This window comes from Ciconia boyciana, chromosome 2 (genome assembly GCF_034638445.1).
Source record: "Ciconia boyciana chromosome 2, ASM3463844v1, whole genome shotgun sequence".
In the NCBI taxonomy this organism is placed as follows: domain Eukaryota; kingdom Metazoa; phylum Chordata; class Aves; order Ciconiiformes; family Ciconiidae; genus Ciconia; species Ciconia boyciana.
In genome coordinates, this window is record NC_132935.1 from 157,920,554 (window position 1) to 157,944,576 (window position 24,023).

The following is a 24,023-nucleotide window of genomic DNA, read 5'->3' on the forward strand; positions in this document are numbered from 1 at the left end:
TGAAAACTTTGAGTGGGCTTGGGGAGCTTTCTTAATTGCAGAGAATACCTTTTTAATATTATTGAGGTCTGTTTATTAGCCTAAACCTCTTTACAAAAAGTTACAAATGCTGTCAGTGCAGCTGACAGGTCCATAGTCACTGTTGCCAGATTCAGTTCTGGACCTGACCTGCTTATTAGATTATGATAGTAGGTAGAACTTGATAGGATGTCTCCCTTTTCAGGGCTTTCAGGACCTGAAAGACCTTTAGGCTCTTCATCTTCAAGCTTGATAAGCTCTCCCATGTAATCAAGGATGCTTTGGCCATTCTCAGACTTTTTGTTAATTTTAATCTGTACCTATTTAGGAATGCTCTGGGTTTGGTTTTGGCTTTTGTTTTTTTTCCCCAAAAAAGTTTAACATGGGAGGGAGAGGAAAGAATAGTTGCTCCTCCTAATTCTTCTTCTGATTATTGCAAAGTAAGTAATGTTACTGAGCATTAATGTTAAAATTACAGAGTTTGAGGTTGGAAGGGACCTCTGGAGATCATCCAGTCCAACACCCTTGCACAAAGCAAAGTCAGCTAGAGCAGGTTGCTCAGGGCTATGTCCAGATGGGTTTTGAGTATCTCCAAGGATGGAGACTCCACAACCTCTCTGGGCAACCTGCTCCAGTGTTCAATCACCCTTACAGTGAAAATAAAAAAAAATAAAATTAAAATAAAATGTAAAAAATATTCCTTATATTTAAGAGGCATTTATTGTATTTCAATTGGTGTCCATTGCCTTTTGTTCTATTGCTGGAAACCACTGAGAGGAGTCTGTCTCCATGGTCTTTACTTCCCCTATCAGGTATTGATATATGTTGATAAGATCCCCCCGTGCTTTCTCCTCTCCAGGCTAAACAAGCCCAGCTCTTGCAGCTTCTCCTCACATGACAGGTGCTCCAGTCCCTTAATCATCTTTGTGGTCCTTTGTTGGACTCGTTCCAGCATGTCCGTATCTCTGTTGTACTGGTGAGCCCAGCACTGGACTCAGCGCTCCAGATGTGCCTCATCAGTGCTGTGCAGAGGGGAAGGATGACCTCCCTTGACCTGCTGACAATGCTTTTCCTAGTGCAACCCAGGATGCAGTTGGTTTTCTTTGCCATAAGGGCACATTGCTGACTTCTGTTCAACTTGTCAACCCCAGGACCTTTCCTACAAAGCTGCTCTCCAGCTGATCAGTCCCTAGCCTGTCCTAAAGCATAGGGTTATTTTTTTCCAGGTGCAGGACTTTGCATTTCCCTTTGTTGAACTTCATGAGATTCCTTTTGGCATGTTTCTGCAGCTTGCCAAGGTGCCTCTGAACAGCAGCACACCCAATCAGGTGTATCAACAACTCCTCCCAATGTGGCTGCAAAATTGCATGTACTCTTGACTCATCATCTAGGTCATTAATGAAGATGTTAAACAGTGTTGGCTCCAGTATTTACCTCTGGGATACACCACTACTGACTTGTTGCCAGTTGGGCTTCATGCTCTGACCTAATGCTCAAACGTTTGCAGAAGAATGCGTGTGTGAACTTCTGAAAATGCTACTGCATTGTCGTCCCAATTTTCAAGAAGGGTAAGAAGGAAGACCCTGGTAATTACAGCCCTGTCAGTCTCACTCAGTGCCCGGTAAAATTATGGAGGTTATCCTGGGAGTTACTGAAAAACACTTGAGAGACAATGTCATCATTGGTCATAGTCAGCCCAGGTTCACGAGGGTGTTGTGTTACAAATAGGAGTCTGAGGTGTGGCTGGGGGGGGAACCCTCCCGTTGAGTCACGAGGTTCAGAAACAACTTTACTGAAGCAACATCGGGCTGTGAGACCTTCGCTTCACCCCAGATGTCACTCAGTGAATTAGCTCAGTTGATTTAACACTCAGAGTGTTAGACTGTAAATCGTCATGCAAGATAAGTGTGTTGCTATCCAGTGCTTATCAGTGCAAGATGAGCACATTGCTCAAGGCTAGCCCCGCTACTCCCCACTGATTCACAGCGACCTCTGTGTTCGGCACCAACAAGTACGGAGAAGTCCAGTATCCCACATTAGAGGGGAAAGTCCTGCTTACCTAACTTAATTTCCTTTTATGACAAGGTCACCCATCTAGTTAACCAAGGAAAGCCAGTACATACGTGTTTTTGGGGTTTTTTGCTGTTGTTTTAGCAAAGCTTTTGATATTGTCTCTCACAATACCCTTCTGGACAAAATGTCCAGCACACAGCTAGACAAGTCCATAATACATTGGGTGAGCAATTGGCTGATGGGTCAGGCTCAAAGGGTTATAGTAAATGGGGTTACATCAGGCTGGCAGCCAGTCACCAGGGGGTTCACCAGGGCTCAATTTTAGGGCCAGTGCTCTTTAATGTTTTTATAAATGACCTGGATGCAGGAATCAGATGTACATTAAGTAAGTTTGCTGATGATACTAAACCAGGAGGAGCTGTGGACTCCCTTGAGGGTAGAGAGACCTTACAGAGAGATTTGGATGGACTAGAGGGCTGGGCAATCACCAACCATGTGAAATTTAACAAGAGCAAGTGCTGGATTCTGCACCTGGGATGGGGTAATCCTGCTTATACATACAAATTGGGGGATGAGAGGCTGGAGAGCAGCCCTGCAGAAAGAGATCTGGGGGTTTGGGTTGATGGCAAGTTGAATATGAGTCAGTAGTGTGCCCTGGCAGCCAAAAGGGCCAACCATGTCCTGGGGTGCATCAAGCACAGCATAGCTAGCTGGTCAAGGGAGATGATTGTCCCACTCTACACTGCACTGGTATGGCCCCAGCTTGAGTACTGTGTGCAGTTTTGGGCACCTCAGTATAAGAAGGACATCAAACTATAAGTGTATCCAGAGGAGGGTGACCAAGATGGTAAAAGACTTATGAGGAGTGGCTGAGGTCACTTGGTTTGTTCAGCTTGGAGCAGAGAAAGCTGAGGGGTGACCTTATTGCAGTCTACAACTTCCTCAAGGGGGGCAGCAGAGGTGGAGGTGCTGATGATCCTTATGGGTCCCTTCCAACTTGAGTGTTCTCTTATTCTAAGTCATAGGGTTTTTTCTGTCCTTCCATTTGGAAAATGTCTTGCTAACCTTAGTGCTATATTTGTGTATTGCTACAGTCAGGGAAGCTTTTTGTATCATCCAACAAGGCTTTTTCAGTCAGTGCAGTATTCTGCTATCACTTAGTTTACCCTTTCAATTTCTTCAGTGATTTGTCTAATGGGAATCTATTTTGGTAGGAAGTGAACTCTGTTATGCCTCTGTTTACTTGGCAAGTTGTTGTGGGTTCACCTTGGCTAGCCACCAGGTGCCCACCAAGCTGTTCTATCACTTCCCCTCCTCAACTGGACAGGAGAGAGAATATGGGTTGAGATAAGGATAGGGACATAATAAAATATCTTGTGTTGGAAGGGACCCATAGGGATCATCAAGTCCAACTCCAGCAGGACTACCTAGAACTAAACCATATGACTAAGAGCATCGTCTGGACACTCCTTGAACTCTGACAGGGTTAGGGCCATGACCTCTTCCCTGGGGAGCCTGTTCCAGCGACCAACCACCCTCTCAGTGAAGAACCTTTTCCTAACATCCAATCTGTCCAAGCTTCATTCCCTTTCCTCATGTTCTATTGCTGGTCACCAAAGTGAGGAGATCAGCACCTCCTCCTCTCCTGCCCCCCCTTGAGGAAGTTGTAGACTGTGAGAGGTCACCCCTCAGCCTTCTCTTCTCTAAGCTGTACAAACCAAGTGACCTCAGCAATTACTGTCACGGGCAAAACAGACTCAGCTTGGGGAAATTAGTTTAGTTTATTGCCAATTAACAATGGAGTACAATAATGAGAAATAAGAACAATCTTAAAACATGTTCCCTCCACCCCTCCCTTCATCCTGGGCTCAACTTCACTCTGGACTTCTTTACCTCCTCCCCCCACGTGGCCCAGGAGGATGGGGAATGGGAGTTGCGGTCAGTTCATTACACGTTGTCTCTGCCGCTCCTTCTTCCTCATGCTCTTCCCCTGCTTCAATGTGGGGTCCCACCTATGGGAGACAGTCCTTCACAAACTTCTCCAGCATGGGTCCTTCCCACGGGCTGCACTTCTGCAGGAACTGCTCCAGCATGGATCCTTTCCATGGGGTGCAGTCCTTCAGGAACAGACTGCTCCAGCATGGATCCCCTGTGCGGCCACATGTCCTGCCAGAAGACCTGCTCCAGTGTTGGCTCTCCAGGGAGTCACAGCTTCCTTCAGGGCACATCCACCTCTTCTGGTGTGGGGTCTTCCATGGGCTGCAGAGTGGATATCTGCTCCACCATTGACCTCTGTGGGCTGCGGGAGGACAGCCTGCCTCATCATGGTCTTCACCACAGGCTGCAGTGGAATCTCTGCTCTGGCACCTGGAGCACCTCCTCTCCCTCCTTCTGCACTGACATGGATGTCTGCAGAGTTGTTTCTCTCACATATTCTCACTCCTCTCTCTGGCTGCAATTGCCCAGTTCCGCCCCCCCTTCTTAAATATGTTATCCTAGAGGTGCTACTACTGTCGCTGATGGGCTTGGCCTTGGCCACGGTGGGTCCGTCTTGGAGCCAGCTGGCACTGGCTCTGTCAGACATAGGGGAAGCTTCTAGCATCTTCTCACAGAAGCCACCCCTGTAGCTCCCTCTGCTACCAAAACCTTGTCATGTAAACCCAATGCATAAGTCACTTTACATCCTTGAGGAAACTAATTCAAAATAAGAGGGGAACCACAACCCATTCTGGAAAGACCCCAAGATAGTGTTCAGTTAAATTAGGTGTCTGAAACCAATTTAGACATCTACACAGGAGCCTAATATGTACAGGTCCTGGGAAGGATTTAATTGCTTAAGTATAAGTGAATGACCCCTGCTATGTTAAATGGCCGACGTTGCTTCAGACATCCACATGGGGCTGGCACCTAAAACAAAGGATCTGTCATAGATCTCTGACTTCTGGAAAACCATCTGAGTGTTTAAAATTGCTCTATGCTTGGGTAGTGGCATACTGCCCCTAGTGAAAGGAGTCAACAGAACAATTCAGCTTCATAAAGCAGTTACTAAACAGCTGATCACCTGAATCACTCCCCAGGCAATTAACATTCTAGGGACTTAAACATCCAAATTAAGATGTCTCAATTTGTGAGCTGAAACACAACTTCAGTATGTGAACTTCCAGTACAGATGCAGAATAACTGTCTGGGATTTTTCTAGCTCTTCAGGCAGGAGATTAAGTGTCTTGAAATTCACAGTATTGAAACCATTTTCCTGTTGCTGTAAAACTGTTGTGCTTCTGTTGCAAGTCCTTCTGTTTTTGGGATTTTGCATCCTGACAGAGTTTAGTTTTAGTAACAACCCACCCCATGTGTGTTCTCTAGTTTCCCTGCCTGGCTCATTTTGCTAATGGTAGGTTTCCTGTAGCAACATATCCAACAAGCCCCCACTACCTCTGCTGGACCTTCTTCTTACATTCTGTGTCTATTTCTAAAATGCTGATAGTCATACCAAATATCAACATGATGTATGAATTACCTTGAGACGAAACTGAACTATATATCACGGCTAATATTCCCTTTATTGCCTGCAGGCTTGTTCTACAGTTCCTAAGAAAAGTATACCTAATACTTTTTAGAGTACGTCCCAGAGTGTAGCTCCATAGCCGCTTAAGCTGATGTAACTCCAGGTTACAATGATCCTGTGTTGCCATGGGCTAGCATTCCTATTTTCCTCTTTGGAGTATGAATGCTCAAGCAGCTATGTCATGGGTTGATTCAAGGAGGTAGCAGATCAGTATTTTTCCTAGTAAGATTATTTTTCAGCCAGATTAACTGCCTGGATTGATCATATGCAAGGATGAAGTGTAGGGGAGGGTCAGAAATGTGGTGTCCTGGTTCTAGATCAGATTAAAATGATATGGAATTGCACATATATGCCTCACTGCAAGATCACTGAGTTCAGTTTTTCTGCTGTCCCAGACTGTACTATTCAACACAGAGTAATATTTCTCAGAAGCTTATTTTCAGGCTGCATTAGTGGAATGATCCTCTGAATTTATATCTCTCTGCGATTTATGAAAACATTCTTGTTCAGGTGGGGTTTCCAGTCAAACAGCTGGAGAGCCCTGCAGAACATATATTATTGTGTTTTATAGGTAGGCCTGTTCTACTCTCTTCTTCCCTGCTAACCTTCTGTGTGTGTATACAACTCACAAAGTCACATGTACTATGTCCACAAGCACAGCAGTACAAGATGCTCAACATTCTGTTAATGCGTTAACCCTGAAGATGATGAGTTTGCAATCTTATTCGCCTATCACCAGTTTACTTCTCATGATACTGATAATGTTGATAACAGTAATCATTTCAGATCCATCGATCACAAGCAGCAGATTAAATTAGAGGCACTTACTATTTTCAGGATCAGGGTCAATCTGTTGAAATCTAAGGCAAAAAAGAATTGATTGAACTGCTGAAAGCTACTCTGTGACTGTTCTTCATCTGTCTCACTGCCGGGATTGTAGAAGATGAGATGAGATGAGTTTGAGTTTGGCCTCATCTTTGCCTTGTTGAGTCAGAAGCTGTAGGTCAAGACTCCCTTGACCTTTTGGTTTGTCAGGGATGTTGATGGAAGAGTGCACCACTGGGACTCCAATATATGTATTATACCACCAAAGTTGGAGATAAGTGACCTTTTTTATTCAATTGTTTTCTTTCTCGGTAGAAGCAGCTCTCTATGACAACAGGAGGGATTCCATCAGACCTGTAGACAAGGATCTTGACATTGTATTTAGCCTTTAGGTCTTGATTTTTATGATCTTCTGAATTACTTCTTGAACTGAAGGCATTTAAGCTATCAGTTCCACTAAAGGGCAGTTTCTGCCTATATGTTTCCTTCTCTCTACCCCTACTCTGATATTCCAGCTCAAAGCATGTCTGGCATTATTTTCTCTATTTTGTCATAGGTCTGAACATAACTGTTGGTCCAGTGCTCGATGGAAGTGCCTGTGAACCCCTGCTAAATGTTCAGTGCACCTTTTGAACTTCTGCCAATGTACTCTTTATTATTGCACTTCCTTATTAATTTTCCTGATTTATTTTTGGCTAGAAAGCTGACACGTACAAAGGACCCTTACAACTGGCTGACTCACCCTTATGTATGATCAAACTTTTCGAAGTCTCAGAAGCTGGATGCTTTCACTTCATCTGTAAGATGAGCCAGAGTGAGGCTGTCTGTATAGATACTGTGTAAGGCTCTAATTCCACGGGCAGATCTTGCTGATTCTAGAAGAGCAAGGGCTTATTTATTCCATCCACAGCCTTCCACTGCTTTTTCTTGCACAATTTCTGTGGCTCATCAGATTTCTCATCACCATTTCTTACTTGCTAAAACAGAAGAAAACTAATTCAGGAAAAAAACTGAATAGGTTTTTTTCTGTTTTTGTGAATTAAAGTAGTTCCAGGAGGTTTGCAATATTACCTTTCATGAGGTAATAGAAAAGGAATTGTCCTTGCTAATCAGAACATTTATTTTCCTCCGTGGCCCAGCTGTTCTCTGTGTCTTTGTTCAAAAATGTTTCCATATCCAATGCTGACAGAGTTGTCATGCTATTTTATTTGTACCTTCACTGTCATTAGAGTATCATCCTGGAATGACATTGCACTTGACAGAGCTCTGATGATGTGGCCTTGATGAGGGTCCTGAGTTGCACAGTCCCTTATCATTGTGGAACAGTACTTGAAGGCACACCAAAACAGAATAGACATTGAAAAAAATGCAGGCAGATATGTAATCCACATATTCATTTGTTTTGTGTTTTCTCTTCAGTATAAATAACAGTAATGCTTGAATTCTGTTTAAAAATGAAGAATCTTACTTTTTTTTCCTGCAACAATCTCATCTATGCTTTTTAAAATTAAAGGTGTCATTTCTTTTGATATTTAAGCTCTGTATTTACTAATTTTTGAGGTGGCTCTTAAATTGGGTATTCCTCTGGGGTTTCACTTCCCTTTTTTTTTCCTCTTTTCCTCTCCCAATAGGGAAGAAGATTCTTGAGCTTTTTGTTCAGCTGGAATGTAAACTTCATTAAAATGATACATGGAACTGTTAAAAACCAATTACAATTTTTTCCAAGGTATGCATCACAGTTAGAGTTCTTAATGATCATTATGAGCTTGGCTAAAATCTTGTTTGTCTCACACTCTAAAATACCTAGTATATTGAGAAAATATATCAGAATCCAGACACCTTCAAATCTCCTGAATATAACTACCATATTGTTTCAGCAACTTCATTTAATAGTTGCTCTGCACGTGCTTATGTATACAATTATAGGTGTAGTAAAATGCTTATTTAGCATAAGCTAAAGCAAATGACTTTTATATAAAGGGAGGTGATTTGAGACAGCCAGCATAGCTTCACCAAGGGCAAGTCCTGCCTGACCAACCTAGCGGCTTTGTATAAGGGAGTTACCACATCAGTGGACAACGGAAAAGCAATGGATGTCATCTATCTGGACTTCTGTAAAGCCTTTGACACGGTCCCCCACAACATCCTTCTCTCTAAATTGGAGATATATGGATTTGATGGGTGGACTGTTCAGTGGATAACGAATTGGTTGGATGGTCGCATACAGAGGGTAGCGGTCAACGGCTCAATGTCCAGATGGAGATTGGTGACGAGTGGTGTCCCTGAGGCGTCCGTACTGGGACCAGTGCTGTTCAATATTTTCATCAATGACATTGACAGCGAGATCGAGTGCACCTTCAGCAAGTTTGCAGACAACACCAAGCTGAGTGGTGAAGCTGACGCGCCAGAAGGACAGGATGTCATCCAGAGGGACCTGGACAAGCTGGAGAAGTGAGCCTGTGTGAACCTCATGAGGTTCAACAAGGCCAAGTGCAGGGTCCTACACCTGGGTCTGGGCAATCCTCGGTTTCAATACAGGCTGGGGGATGATGTGATCTAGAACAGCCCTGTGGAAAAGGGGGGTACTGATGGACAAAAAGCTGGACGCGAGCCGACAATGTGCGCTCGCGGCCCAGAAGGCCAACCATATCCTGGGCTGCATCAAAAGAAGCATGGCCAGCAGGTTGAGGGAGGTGATTCTGCCCCTCTACTCTGCTCTGGTGAGACCTCACATGGAGTACTGCATCCAGCTCTGGAGCCCTCAGCACATGTCCTTCTGGACATGGAGCTGTTGGAGCGGGTCCAGAGGAGAGCCATGAAAATGATCCGAGGGCTGGAGCACCTCTCCTACGAGGACAAGCTAAGAGAGTTGGGGTTGTTCAGCCTGGGGAAGAGAAGGCTGGGGGGAGACCTTATAGCAGCCTTTCAGTGCTTAAAGGGGGCCTATAGGAAAGACGGGGAAAGACTTTTTAGCAAGGCCTGTTGTGACAGGACAAGGAGCAATGGTTTTAAACTAAGGGAGGGCAGATTTAGACTGGATTTAAGAAAGAAATTTTTTACAATGGTGAGGCACTAGCACAGGTTGCCCAGGGAGGTTGTGGAGGCCCCATCCCTGGAAACATTCAAGGTCAGGTTGGATGGGGCTCTGAGCAACCTGGTCTAGTTGAAGATGTCCCTGCTTTTGCAGGGGGGTTGGACTAGATGACCTGTAAAGGTCCCTTCCAATCCAAAGCATTCTATGATTCTGTGATAAACTGTGCTGTATTACTTGCAGTGTTTATGTGAGAATTGCAGGTCCATTTCTGCTTCTCTAAGGTGTTTTTATTTTTTTCTATGAGCAATCTCTAATTTACTTTGGTAAGATTCTATATAGAGATATCCTAATAAGAAGTGACTTGCAGGATCATAGCCTGAGAACTTGACTGATGGATGAAAAGCATGGATTTTTTTTTCCTTTGATTATTTAGTGAAATATTACAGAAGTAATTCTTCATATTAAAATCAGAGGCTTTCTAATGCTTTCAATTAGAATAATGTATACCTGTACATCTTTATAAAAAATTTAAGGCATTAGTTGTGAGACAAATGATAAAATATCTGTGCTAATGTTTGGACTTTCCCACCATAAGAGATATTTTCTGTGTTTTTTAATACTGCTTGCATTCATTAATTAACAATTAACTTTGGTTTTCTGTAATTATCGGTGTAGACTTTCAAGATATTTGCTTCTTCTAAAAATAATGTTGATGCACAGAATTAGGAATAATATTGGTACTTATCAAAAACTTCATGTTGTTACCTTTATGAATTGTACATAGATATGGTTAGGATGCTTGCTTGAAAGTGTTTCCCATATGTTAATACAGATCCTTGATGGAATACATTTCAGAAGTTTACTTCAGGGCCTGGAAGAAGGTGTCAGGAGAATTCTTAGAGGTAATACTGTGCTTGAAATTTCATTTGGATAGTTTTGAATTTCAAGATGGAGAAGATATATGACTTTTCAACTTCAGAAAGGATCCTAAGCAAGCCTTAAGGAATTATTTCCCTAAGGAAAGGGTCTCTTCAGCATTGTCAAGGAATAAGAGCATGTCATGCTTTGAATGTTTGCCTGTTGTGATCAGCTTTGTTGCATTTAAACACCTTTAATTCTGCTGCTGAAATATTGCTTCACACAACTATGCATATACACAATATTTTTTGTAAACACACTAGTTATCTGAGTTATTGAAGCTTTTATTCAGTATATGCAAGTCTATATATTTGATAGTTTAAATATTTATCTAGTTTTTAGTTTTTGTGGATTTCCATGGAGATGATCAAAAGCATAATTACAGCAACACAACAGTGCTACAGCCAAATTTCACATACCAAATAGTTCTTATTTACCATGTGAAGGCGCTTTTGAATTTCAAACTTGGTTCTGTGAATCGGATTAATTGTATATTCTGAAATTTTGAAAATCAGTTTAAGCAGACAGAGGCCCCTAGCATGGAAAAATTTGGGCCTAGCAGAAGCCAAGTAAGAAATAATATCAAAGACTATTTTCAGTTGTTTTAGAGAAAAATATAAGTTCTTGCACAGCCTACAGTACTTATTATTGTTTTATTGTGTGTTAACAGTAGCATGTTTGTGTTTTTACTGTAGATACTTGAACATAACTGCATTCAGGATTTCATGCATCATGGAATTCATCTTCCCAAAAGTTCTTCTGTTCATTCTAAAGTTAGAGAGGTAAGTTCCTGTAAAGCATGACATGAACAGTAGCATCAAAATCAGACCAGTTACTATAAAGTGGAAAATTTCCATTTCATCCTAAAATACTATACTAGGTCTGGCTGGAATGGAATTACTTTTCTTCATAGCAGCCCATATGGTGCCATGTTTTGGATTTGTTGACTAAAACAGTGTTGATAACACACCAATGTTTTGGCTGTTGCTGAGGAGTACTTGCATGGTATCAAGGCTTTCTCTTCCCCACTCTTTTTTCCCTTGTGAGTAGGCTGGGGATGGCAAGAAATTGGGAGGGGGTACAGCCGAGACAGCTGACCCAAACTGACCAAAGGGATATTACATGCCGTATAACATCATGCTCAGCAATAAAAACTGAGGGAAAGTGGATTTTGGGGAGATAGACATTGCTTGGAGACTGGCTGGGCATTGGTCTACTTGTGGGAGGTGGTGAGTGATAGCATTTGCATCACTGTTTTGGGTTTTTTTGTCCTCTTTCCTTCACTTATTACACTATCTTTATCTCGACCCATGAGTTTTCTTGCTTTTCTCTTCCAATTCTCTCCCCTGCCCCACCGGCAGGGAAGTGAGTGAGTGGCTGTGTGGTGCTTAGCTCGTGACTGGGGCCAAGCCACCACAAATACTTACTTAAAAAATAGCATATTCTGGGAAACAATATTAGAACAAATTTTAGGAGGAACCTGCTTGTAGTTTTGCACCAGATTTGTCTTTGGTGCTCAAAAGCAGAAATACAAGGGGATTTTCCACAGTCCCAGAAATAGTTTTTGCTGTCTGTTGTTTAAGTTTTTCTTTACCTAGAGAATTGACCTTTCCATAGCTGATCACAGGGATGAAAAGTCATAAGCTCCTTGAGGCAAATTTAGTAGATGGGTCTGGAACCAAACTTGTTTTTTCTTTTTGTTATACATGGGGGTTTTGTATATATGTTTATAGGGACAAGCCTTGATTCAGTTACAGATTCTAGTTGTCTATCTGTGGCTTTTATTCATCAGCAAAACATTTGAAGCAGAATGAGAAGTGCATGAAGCTTTTTAAGACAAGGCATTTGTATTTGATCTATGCTCCTTCACCTCCCATGCTTTCCCCCAAATATATAGATGCTGGAGTGTATAGTATGTACAATATATAGCTTGATTATGCTAGTATACAATCCTATATTTGGGGTTTTGTTTGTTTTGGGTTGGGTTTTTGGGTTTTGTTTTGTTTTTAATCAAATGTAAATAGATTCTCATATCTATAGTGGATTCCTTTGTCCTCTGATTCCTGATTGATGGAGTAGGCTTTTGACAGGGCATTTCTTGTTTTTCAGACTCAGAAGCTTATGATCTCGAAAGAGGAGAGTGATGTAAATAAATCTGTCTTTGAGTTGCGAGGGGAGTGGGTCTTGGAATAAATTTGAGTGATGCGTTCTTTTTCAGTATGCAAGAATTTGATTTAAAATGGTCCTTTAGAATCCAGAAGTTCCTGTAGCAATTAGGAGAGTAACCAACCACAGTTATTCACTTGAGCGAAGTTTGGGCTATTTTATTGAAAGAGGGGGGGGGGAGGGAGCAACACGTACAACTCTCCCTTCTGAATTCAAAGTTCTGATTATAAAACCTATGTCCATTTTGCAAATATCTGATACTCACTGTTCTAATGAAATCTATTACAAAAGAGTACTGATTTGCCATTAATCCTGGGTTAGATCCATTGTTCTCATGTAGAATTAAGAGCTACATAGTCTCTTATAAATTATATCATGTCTTTACTTCGGTATTTTTCAAAACCAGAGAAAAGGGATACTTCCACTGTAGCATTGTTTCTGTAGATGCTATTCACAGGCTTCCCTGTCTAGCTGTGGCTGTGAATACCTAAAGTATTCAAAGTTGCCACTAGAGGGTCAACTTCTTTTCAAACTGTCCAGTGTTTTGGGTGGAGGAATTACTTTCTGTTGAGTTACATGATGTCCTTTCTCTTATTCTGCTCTGGTCTTCTACTTTCCTGTTTTTTCTGCATAATTCAGATAAAAAAATAAAAGGGGCTTTAGCTAACAAAGCACAGTTCTGAGTCAAAAGGAGTGCTGATACTTGCTTTTCATCAATGCATACAAAACGTATTACGTTTGTAGATTTGTATTTGGATAACTTCAGTTATCGAATAATGTTCCTTTGTTCTTAACAGAGAAATGGGTTATTTATCTGTAGTTGATAATTACATGGTTTCAAAGTATTTCTGCTAGTTACTTTAAAAATCGAGTTTTTTACTCTAACAAAAAGTGGTTGCTGTGAAACTGACTCTCTAACCATGATTTTATTTCTCAGTTGTAGATCTTTATATAGAATTATTGAATCTATACAGTTATAAAATGTGATATTTATTAGATGTATTTCTTTTTTTATGGTTTTTGAGAATTTTTAATAAAATATAGGGTCAATTAATATGTCTAGTTTTATAATTTTCCATAGTACGGAAAACTCTTTGGTCTTATATAAATGATGAAATGAGACAACTCCTGCACATTTCTTGAATGTAGAAAGTACTGTTAAAAATGGTTTTGGGGATTGGTTTGTTTGTTTTTCTCAGATGCTGAGTTATCTTCATAAACAAAGTAAAGTTCGTCAAGGAATTGAAGAAATGCTCTATAGATTGTATCAACCTATCCTTTGGAGAGCACTGAAGGTAATTATCCTTTTCAGAATATAGGACTATCTTTCTCCAACTACTAAATTTTGGATCCCTCTCACATATTCTGATTTTAATATTTGCTTTTAAAATAAAATGGCCATAGAAAAAAAAATCAGTGTGTTTAGCATATCAGCTGTAGCAGAGTAACTTTGCAAGTTGTAATTAGGCATAGTTTACACAACAGTATTCTAATTTGTTAATAAAATTTACTTCTATAATTCAGTTTTGTTTACAGGTATACAGACTGCTTTCCAGGATTGCAGTAGACAGTGGAACTAACACTAACTTTGGTCTTCTCATCTTCTTCTCAATTTGGGAATTTTGTGTAATCTTGTATTCTGTTTTCCAAGTTCTTTATGGAATGATCAGTGCTTTATTGATCAAAGCCAGAAACGTTCAGAGGATGATTTAGTCTCACCTTCCGATTAATTACCAGCCTTAGAATACAGCTCAATTAATTTGAGTATTATTTTAGAAAACCTTTTATTCTGGTTTGATTGTATGTACAGACATTGATGATATGGATATGCTTTTAATCAAGCATTCAGAATGAAATTTCTGACTTCTAGTACTTTTAAGGTAAGTGTGTGTCTTCCTGTGGATTGCATGCACAAACTAAAGGGTACCTACTGCAGTTTACCTACTCAGTTATACTCTACGATTAAGATGAGCCAAGCTTCCTTCTTTGTGAACAGCTTTTATTTTGTCTGAGGTTATGAAATTCCTTCAGTGAGAGCATACACATACCATTCTTTACAGCCAAATTAAGTGCTGTTTAACATTTAAGGAAGTCTCATTTACTGATTGGTCATAGAGCATTTTCTCTAGCCATGAGAGAAGTATTTAAAAACTCTTGAAGTTGAAAGTATTTAAAAACAGCTTTAAAAGTTGTTTAAAATGGATTTTATGGGTTACAGGAAGGAGTTGAGAGCTGTTTGGTTTCAACAGAACCCTATGGTAGAAGTGGGAAGATAGACAGACTCATCGCTAGACCAGTATCTTGTTTGGTCTTACATTAAGGATTGGATCCCATCCCTTTAGAATGAATATAAACAAGAATCCTTCTGGATGAAACATAAATGTTCTCAGTGCAAGAGAATAATAGCTACAAAGCATGGCTTTCTTTAATTTCTACATTTATGTCTTTAAAAAGAATAGTGTTTTTAATTGATTTTTTATAGCATAGCAAAATTCCTGACTAGTGTCTCAGAAACAATTTCAGAGTGGTTAGCGAAACATGGTATTCCATTCTTAAGGGAGCTGCTATCTGTAAATGGAGGCTAGTAGTTCACTTTCCAAAGCCCAGGACTCAACTCAAATATAAGCTTAGGGTACTTCAGAAGAACATTCTGTTAAACCTTATTAAATCTGCATAGATTTGTTTGGAGAAATGTAACAGAAAGGTTTGGCTTGAGGAAAAAAGGTTAATTATTGATTTGCAGCAAGACAGTGGGAGAAATTCCTGATTCCAGAAGTGGTTCAAATTTTTAACAGCTGCTATTCATAATTTTCACATCACTAATGGTTCCAATGCTAGAACAAATCTGAATTTTAGGAAGTTTTTTGGGGTGGTTTGTTGGTTGGTTGGTTGATTGGGGTTTTTTTGTTGGTTTTGGCAGGTTTTTTGTTTCGTTTTTATCTCAACAGCTTCTACATATGTAGTTAAGCACTTTAAGCTTAGGTGATAACAGCCATATCAAATAGGTCATGGAGAATTTGTTTTAATACAGCAAAATAGTCCAGCTGTTGTGAACATAGATTTTAGAATGGTAACGGGAGGATTGTAAAAAATTGAATGGAGCAATTATATGAAACACATAATGATTCAGTGCAAGGAAAGATTCTGAATTCCAAATAATTCAGTACCATATTTGTGATTGGTGAAAGGAAACATGTGACTGAATGTCAAAATTTGGCAATTTATTTGTGGCTAGGCCACTGTCTTGCTGTGTGACTTTTGTATAGTTAATTTTTCTTTTTCATATAGTATGCTGAAGTATTTGGCATTTTTAAGATAACTGTTGCTGTGACTCAGAATCACCAATAGTTCAAGATACAGAGCTAAGAAGGGAAGCTTATAATTGTCCTTACTGGTATGGATTCTGCTCCAAAGCTTGAAATGTCAGTTTAATTTCAGATAACCAGTTTGATGCTCCTATTTTAGCCAGCGTACAAATCCCTAATTTAATATAGTGAAGAACAAATCTTGTTCTAGAGCACTGGTTACAAAGCAGAAAGGGAACTCATAGAATGACCTCTTTACCCCTCCTTCTTGCAGAAAGGAAAAATACTTCAGTTGTAAGAATACAAAGGATTCCATAACTGTTCGTGTTGAAACCACTTGATTTCATCTCTGAAATCTTTAAACTGAGAATGCATATTTGTAATGCATAGTTCTCTGTTTCTTCTTAAATTGCTTGTTTTGCAAATACTTAGATTGCACAAGCTTCCCTTGTGGCTTTTACCTACACGTATTTTATAAGCCTTTATGCAACTTTAAGTTTTTATAATATACGCCTTCATGTAACTTCTTCCTCTTTTTTCATGTCTTTATTATGAAAAGTAAGTCTCAGGCAAACATAGCAGAGACAGTTGTGCAGTGATTGGTTATTAGTATAAGAAGCTATATAAATATAAAAATATGGATATTTACTGTGAGATCAGTAGTTATTAAGCTATTTCTTATCAAGCTCAAAAAGTCAAGAACCACTGCCCCAGGAATTCAAGCTGTTGAAGGAAGTGATTCCTTTAAGTAGTGTGTTTGGTTGTTGTTGGTTTTTTTTATCATGCCACACTTTTAAACTAACTTACTGGGGAAAAACAGTTTTTTAAATAATTGGAAGTGAATTTCAGGACCTGCAAGACCAGATGAAACTTAAAAGAAAGCTCTGAAAATTAACTGAACAAAAAAATTAAAATATTGTTTAAAAAGCTTCTGAAAGTTCCTCAGAATAGTACAAGCATAAAGGTAAAGAAACATTAGTCATTTAAATAACTGCAGGCTCGTCTTGCATGGAAAAGTCAGTGTGGAATAAAATAGGATATGAATTTAAAGTCCTAGCTTCTGCCTCTGTGAAGACATTTATTCTATTACGAGCTTGAATATGCAAATACATTTGGGATAAATTCCAATTAATTAAAGGCAGGAATTTAAATTGTGGGTACTCAGTTCAGAATTAAAGTGAGCTTAATGGAATTCAGTGTAATGCACTTCGAAAGTTTATGAAAATTAACTTTCTGGAATGGCCATGGTAGACAAGGTCTAGGTTATTGCACAAAAACATGCTTGAATTAATTTTCACATGCAATATTAGTGCAGAAGAGCTATTTCACCCTGAATTCACATATTAGCTTGTTATGCATTAATTCTTCAATACAGACAAGCTCAAAGTTAAAGGATTTTCTACTGCTTTATAGGATTGAATTAAGAATTATAATCTTTTCACTTTTAGACTGTTTGTCTTATCCATGACAAATAAAGTAAAACACAAGTCTCTAACTAAAGAATGTATATATGGGCTTTATTTGACTTCATAGTATTAAATTTAGAATTGCTATTAATTTTATTGGCTCGAAGAATTTGGACTTTTTTGGTTCTACCCAGAGATGTGCCCCACCATATTGGTCCAGAAGGGAAATACAAAATAAATTGTAAATGAAGTAATTGTTGCTCATTTCTTTTGTGTTTTTTCTGTTTTTATTTGACATTAGTTTATCTAGTTCTAAATATTACATGGTTATCCTCGTTTCTCTTTTTCCTGCCTTTGATCTGAATGTCTCTTATGACAAGGGAAGAAGAAAATGTGATGATCAGAAGAGTCAGGAGGTTTCCTGAACTGTCTCTTATCTTGCTGTTAAAATTAAGCCTACTTTGCTTGTTTTATTAGACTGTATATATATAGTCACATATATATCACACACATTTGTTTGTTTATCCTGGACGCAAAATCTGAACAAAATTCTTGCTTCCTTCTTCCTTGCAAGAGAAGTGAGCACAGGCTCTTACCATTGTACTGCTGTCTTTGATAAATAAAATGCAGTCTGATGGTTAGATTTCAGGTTTCTCCCTGAGATATCTTGAATTCCATATTTTCTTCATTTCATTGCCTGCTCTTTTTTTCTATCCTTAAGAGTCCACAGGGACAATTATTTTTCACTGACTAAATATACTGACTCAAAGTCTAAATATACACTTTTTTCATTTTTCTTTACATTTGGGGTTCTGCAACCAGCAAAATGTATAGTGTAACACACTGAATACTATTTCAAATGGTAAACAGTCTGAGGGTTATGAGGGTTGCCTTAGATTTTTGATGAGCTGCCTGGAGCTCAGGACATGGTCCTATTACTTATGAGCGTAGATGCAGAACTGAATATGTTTATGTTGGATAAGTTACTCCTCAGGCTTGCTGGCACTTAGTTTCTAAATACTATTTTCTTGAAGAAGTAGGCTTGAGCTTTTCAATTAAATCGCCTGTCTCCTGACAGGCAATGTAATTAATTAAATCTGCTTGAATTCAAGATTCTTGTATTCTGAAGAGGAGCTTTAAGGTGACCAAGAAAAATCCCAACTGCTTTTAATTTATTCAGCATTACAGAGAGCAGAAGGGCTCTGACTGTGTCTCTTCAGGGTCATTGAACCTGATATACCTTGAAAGCTGACTGTACTAATAACTGAGGTTTTACTGACTGGGCAGAAATGTAAGGTGAAAAAAAATAAAAATCATATGTTACTATAATTTCTTCCATACATTTAAAAATTCATCTCTTCCATCTACTTAATTAAAAATATCAACTTGCTAGAAGTGTTTGGAGAGCAGTATTTGACAGGATATGTCTTTTGATATTAAAAGTCTGTACTTACTGAAAAAATACTTTTTTCCTTCATTGTAACAGGCCAGAAACTCAGAAGTTCGATCAAATGCAGCATTTTTGTTTGTTGATGCTTTTCCTCTTCGTGATCCCAGTTTTAACACTGAAGAGATGGACAATGAAATTCAGAAACAGTTTGAAGAACTTTTTGTAAGTTTTAATGAAACTAAAATGTTAAAAATGAAACTTTCATCAAAGCTAACTCAAAAATAAGCTGTTGATGCCATTAAAATTTATGAAATTTCAGGATAGTATCCATAGGGAAATAGAAGCCTGTGATGCAGAAAATACAACAATAAACTAATATTTTAAATTTCTGTAGTATGTTGACAGCAGGTGACATGCAGCATTTTCAACTCTGAAAAGGAAATATTTGGGATTGTTTTTCATTAATCTGTGAATAAAAGATGCTTTTGAAAGACTGGACGCATAAGCAATGATCCTTACTTAACCTAGTATTGGTGAAGAGAGCTTTACATTTAATATGTAAGCATTCAATGGAAGTTTAGTACTGTATTACTAAATACTTCTGAAATGAAGTATAATGAAGACAAGAACATAAAAAACTCTTCACCAGTCTAGATGGGTGGGAATGGGCATAGTGTTTTCATTAAGAAAATGTTTGGGAAATCCTGAGTATGGTCTTTAAAAATGTAAACATCAGATAATTGAATGAATTTCAAAGTTTTTATATTGTTGCCTAGGAACAGTGGCCAGTGTAAACTCATATGTAAATAGAAGTCCAAATATTCTTAATTAAGTCACAGATGCAAGACTTAATGTGAGCTATTTTTTAAAAAACTATTTCAAAAGTCCAATTAAAAAAAATTGGCCAATATTTGTCTTAATTTTGCTTCTGATTTAAATTCCCTAGTTTGCTTCATAATAAAATGCCTTGAGGTAATATTAATATTACATTTCTTTCATAGTATGACAATTTGCATAATGATTAAAACGTAATGGAATGCTGTTTGTTTATGATAGGTTAATGTCAAACAGCAGTAGAGTCACAATAATGCATATACTCACGTTATTATTCTTCTGTTTGTTTTAGAATCTCTTAGAAGATCCTCATCCAGTTGTCCGCTCTACAGGGATACTCGGAGTTACTCAGATAACATCCAAATACTGGGAGATGATTCCTCCAATAATTCTTGCTGATCTTTTAAAAAAACTAACTGGAGAGCTGGCATGTGATATAACATCTGCTGATGTTCGATGCTCTGTTTTTAAAGTAAATCTTTTTTTCTAAATTTAAAATCATGATTGTCATTTTTATATTTTATTTGATGCACAGGTTTCTAGTATAGGCCACTTTAAGTCAAGAAAATTACTTATTCTGCAAAATGATTTATACAATAAAGTTCCTAATACACGCAAGTTTTGCACACGTTTTATAAAAGCCACATATTTGGAATGAACAAATGCCTTTTAAAACAGTGACTGTTTGGCTTTGTGACTCTCAACCACTTTGCATTTCTAGTCTTATATACATTGTTTGGACCTGATAGCTATTAGAATTTATGCTTAGACTTGAAAATGTATGCAGGCAGGTTCCAGTATGTTTCTACATCACTGGTTTTAACCCATCCTTAGACATGCATAATTATGTTATGATTTTGTACCCCACTTTGTGTTTCTGAGGTTTGGATAAATATAATTACATACTGTTTCTCTGGGAATGCCGGCCTCCCATGCATGGTTCAGTTTGTTAGGATTAGTTCAGCTACATCTTTCTGGCATCTGGTAAATAACTAATAGCTTGGACAGAAAAATGAACTCCCTAAGCAGTATTTGCACTTAAAAATTTTGTGTTAGATAGCCTTACTTTGGAGCTATCTTCATGTTAATCCTCACTTGCTCCACTACAGCTGCATGGAGGTCTATACTGGATAAGCAGAAAGTGCTGATTTAAAAATAACTTGGCAAAAAAAGACATATTTTTAATCTGAAATCAGCAGAGTTTGCTACCACAAAAAGTACTTGACACTGCGCCCTCAGGTAGAAGGCAAGACCATGGCCTCAGTGTAGATCTGAAGCTGCTTCATCTGAAATGAGTTCATTGTTCACTGGAAATTTGAAATAACCGTAGCAAGTTTTACTAAAGAATATTACAGGAAAAATACACGTGCACAGTGTTTGTCCCTGCTTAATTCAACCTTAGAAGTGTCATGGTCCAGTTCAACAATTTTTAGCTACATCTTTTTGCAAATCTACTCTTTAATTTTTTTTTTTAGCATAATCTTTTTTTCTTGCAGTGCCTACCGATAATTTTGGACAACAAACTAAGTCATCCATTACTGGAACAGATCCTGCCAGCAGTCAAACACAGTCTTCATGACAATTCAGAGAAAGTGCGAGTGGCTTTTGTTGATATGTTGCTGAAAATTAAGGCTACCAAAGCTGCTAAGGTAGGATAAGTGACACTTGATAAGTAGCAAGAAGGAGATAAAATCAAGGCATTTATTTAAAAAAAAAAAAGTACCTTTTGAGACTACTGCAGACTACCAGTAGTACTGAGACTACTAAAAGGAAAAAAATTCATGCTTAATGTAGTAATACTCTTAGTTTCACTTTTTCCCCTCTTTATATATTTAAGCATATAACTGAGTTTATTTCTAAGACTTCTGGATTCTGTCGCTGTTAGTTACTTCTGTCCATTTTAAAGGTTTTGATCCAAATGTAGGTAGTGGTATAGAAGTAGTTCTTTCCAGTGATTTGTGAATTCTACTGAAATCATGGTATCCATTAAAAATCTTTTAAAATAAATAAAGAAATTGTAACTAGTCCTGGTGAGCTTTCAGCCTTTCCAGAGCTGTTCTCCGCAGAAAAATTAGCTATATGAGATAGTACTGCATGTGGATATTACTACGGCAGAGATTTTATAGACATGCTGGAAAGTTTGCTTCTTAGTTGAGCCAAGTACGCTCTTCTCCTTTTCCTCTCCCCCACATTTTTGACTAGTTTGGGATGATTGGTAGGTCCAGTAGCATCTCTGTCCTTGCCCGCTTTTTTTCAGTGGCTGCTGGCATCACAAGCAGTCAGCAGAGCTTTTTCTCAGCATGTTTCTGTCTTCCCTGCCCTCTCGTGGGCATGCCAGGGCAGAGCAGTCTGTACCGCCACACTTCAGCTGGCTAGCTCAAGTCAGGACTCTCACCTTCTAAAACCTTAATGCCTTTACCGAATTGCTTTTTTACTTTTGTTTACCTATTTTTCTAATTTCTGTTTGTCTTTTGTGGAAATGTCCTTTGGGATTTTGATATCTTTTTATAGTGATTTTGAACGAACTTTGTGCTCTGTTGTGGAGCCTTATTTAGGGTGATACTTAGGTGTCCAGCCTTAGGCATTACAGTGTCTTTGAGCACTTTCTCCACTCTCTGCTGTTAATGGTTTCCTAATTTCAATTTTATATTTTATTTTAATCATGTTTTTGTCTCTTGCTAAGCCTAGTTATTAGGACATGCTTATCTTGTGCTAGGCACATATACTATAGGAAGTCAGAGGTATGTATCTCTGTTGTTCAGGAGAGAATTAAATAAATATTTGGTTTGTCAGATTTTTAAGGCTTCAGTGCTCAAGGAACACATCTATTCCTAACACGAGAATTACCTACTTGTCAAATGTGTGCGTTCCAGCTTTGATGACAAGATCTCAAAGACATATATGGAGATTAGACCACCTCAGTACCTTCCAAATTCCCCAAAATATGCTCAGAAGACAAGATAAATGGGAGGCGATTTCGGAATTGAGAGCTTTCAGCTTCTTGCACACAGGTTCAGGATAAGGATTACAATGATGCAACAGCAAGTTTGGTACTTCCATAATACATACCTCAATGCATTGATTAGGCAGGTCCACAGAAAATGTGAAAGGGAGACAAACACTGCAAGTACAAGGTATTATCATTTAGACTGTCAGCACAAAAAGTTTCCAGCAGAGTCCTAGTAATGTTTGCAGATCTCCTGAGATTAACAATGTGCAGCTATACCTTTACTTAGGCAATTGGTTCTGGTTGTTAAGATTATTGGAGATAACTGGAGGAGGCAATTCAGAGTTATAAATAAGTGGTAGTACTCTAAAAGATAGCATTTTCCCTGAAGTTTCTGCTTCAGCAGGTTCTAAAGCCAGGCTTTGCCAGGTAAAACTGAGGTAGAATGGCAGACTTATCACTGTGACACTGGACCTTGCACTGATGATGCCTGTGTGTTAGGAGATGTATCAGTTGGTTCACAGAATCAGCAGAAACAACAGATCATGGCACTGTTGTTCTGAAAGTGCTGGACTCTGAAATCTTAATCATTATTTCTATCATATTCTTGTGTTACTATTTATTATTCTAAAAATACTCAACAAACATATTCCCCTAATAATCTGGTTACATGTCATTTTTATAATCTTATGTATTTTTTAATATTCATTTCTACATCACTGTGATCTCACAGTCACTCAGCACTTTTTCTTGTGCTGAGTTTTAACTCTTCATAAGGTATGATATACAAGTATGATTTAAAGGACTGGCACCTACAGTCATGATTTGATCCGTTAATATCAGTTATCTGTACAGTAAAATACAACCAAGCTTTTTTTAGCTTGTATCCAATATCAGTAATGCTTTAAATTAATTTTTTAATGTTGTTGCTTTGTGTACAGTCTTTTAAAAATAAAGTATTCACGCTGCTGTTAAATGTATAAAAAATTCTTGTTTTAAAGTTATTTGTCATTCAGTATGAAAGTTCAAGCAAACAATCTTTTTGGCTTTTCGGAATTATTCTGAATTTGCTACCATTAAAGACAGAGGAAAAAGATAATTATCAGCTTCGGGGATTTTTTTTTAGGCATAATGGATATCTTCATAATGGATAGTGGATGCACTCTGTGCTTTATTTTTACATAGTAAAAGATTCAGATCTTCTAAAGGAAGGATCAGGTTTACATAAAAGAAAAAAAGATCCTCGTAAGTGTTAGATGTTTTGTCAGTAACTTCCTATTTATTTAAAAACTGTAATATGTATCTCTAGTAAGTCCTGGGATTACTTCAGTGCTTACTCCAAGGACCTTCTTTTTATGGTAATTCTAGTAGGGTGCCCATAGTTTGAAATCAGTAGGGAAATTTGCTGCAAATATTTCTGCTCAAGAATAAAATAATATTCTTCAATGCCAAAAAAACCTATTTTGGGGGGGGGTGTTGTTTTGTGGTTTTTTTTTTATCTGAAAGTGCACAGCATAATTCAAGATCTTCTCACAAAAATTACAAACGTGAGTAGTATTACTGCTGTTTATTCTTTCTGAATTTCATAGTGTTTGATTACTG

The 24,023-nt window shown here is 38.4% G+C and overlaps 1 protein-coding gene across 4 annotated transcripts in view; it reads left to right on the forward strand.

Moving 5' to 3' along the window:
- The window catches only part of NCAPG2 (non-SMC condensin II complex subunit G2), a 57,314-nt gene that overhangs the window by 9,390 nt on the left and 23,901 nt on the right, over nt 1-24,023 (forward strand). For all 4 annotated transcript variants that reach the window (XM_072854698.1, XM_072854702.1, XM_072854700.1 and 1 more), the window contains 7 exons: nt 8,053-8,147; nt 10,288-10,357; nt 11,069-11,155; nt 13,739-13,834; nt 18,737-18,862; nt 19,767-19,946; nt 20,971-21,123. In XM_072854698.1, the coding sequence (XP_072710799.1) occupies nt 8,053-8,147; nt 10,288-10,357; nt 11,069-11,155; nt 13,739-13,834; nt 18,737-18,862; nt 19,767-19,946; nt 20,971-21,123 (807 nt within the window). The remainder of the gene's footprint in view (nt 1-8,052; nt 8,148-10,287; nt 10,358-11,068; nt 11,156-13,738; nt 13,835-18,736; nt 18,863-19,766; nt 19,947-20,970; nt 21,124-24,023) is intronic.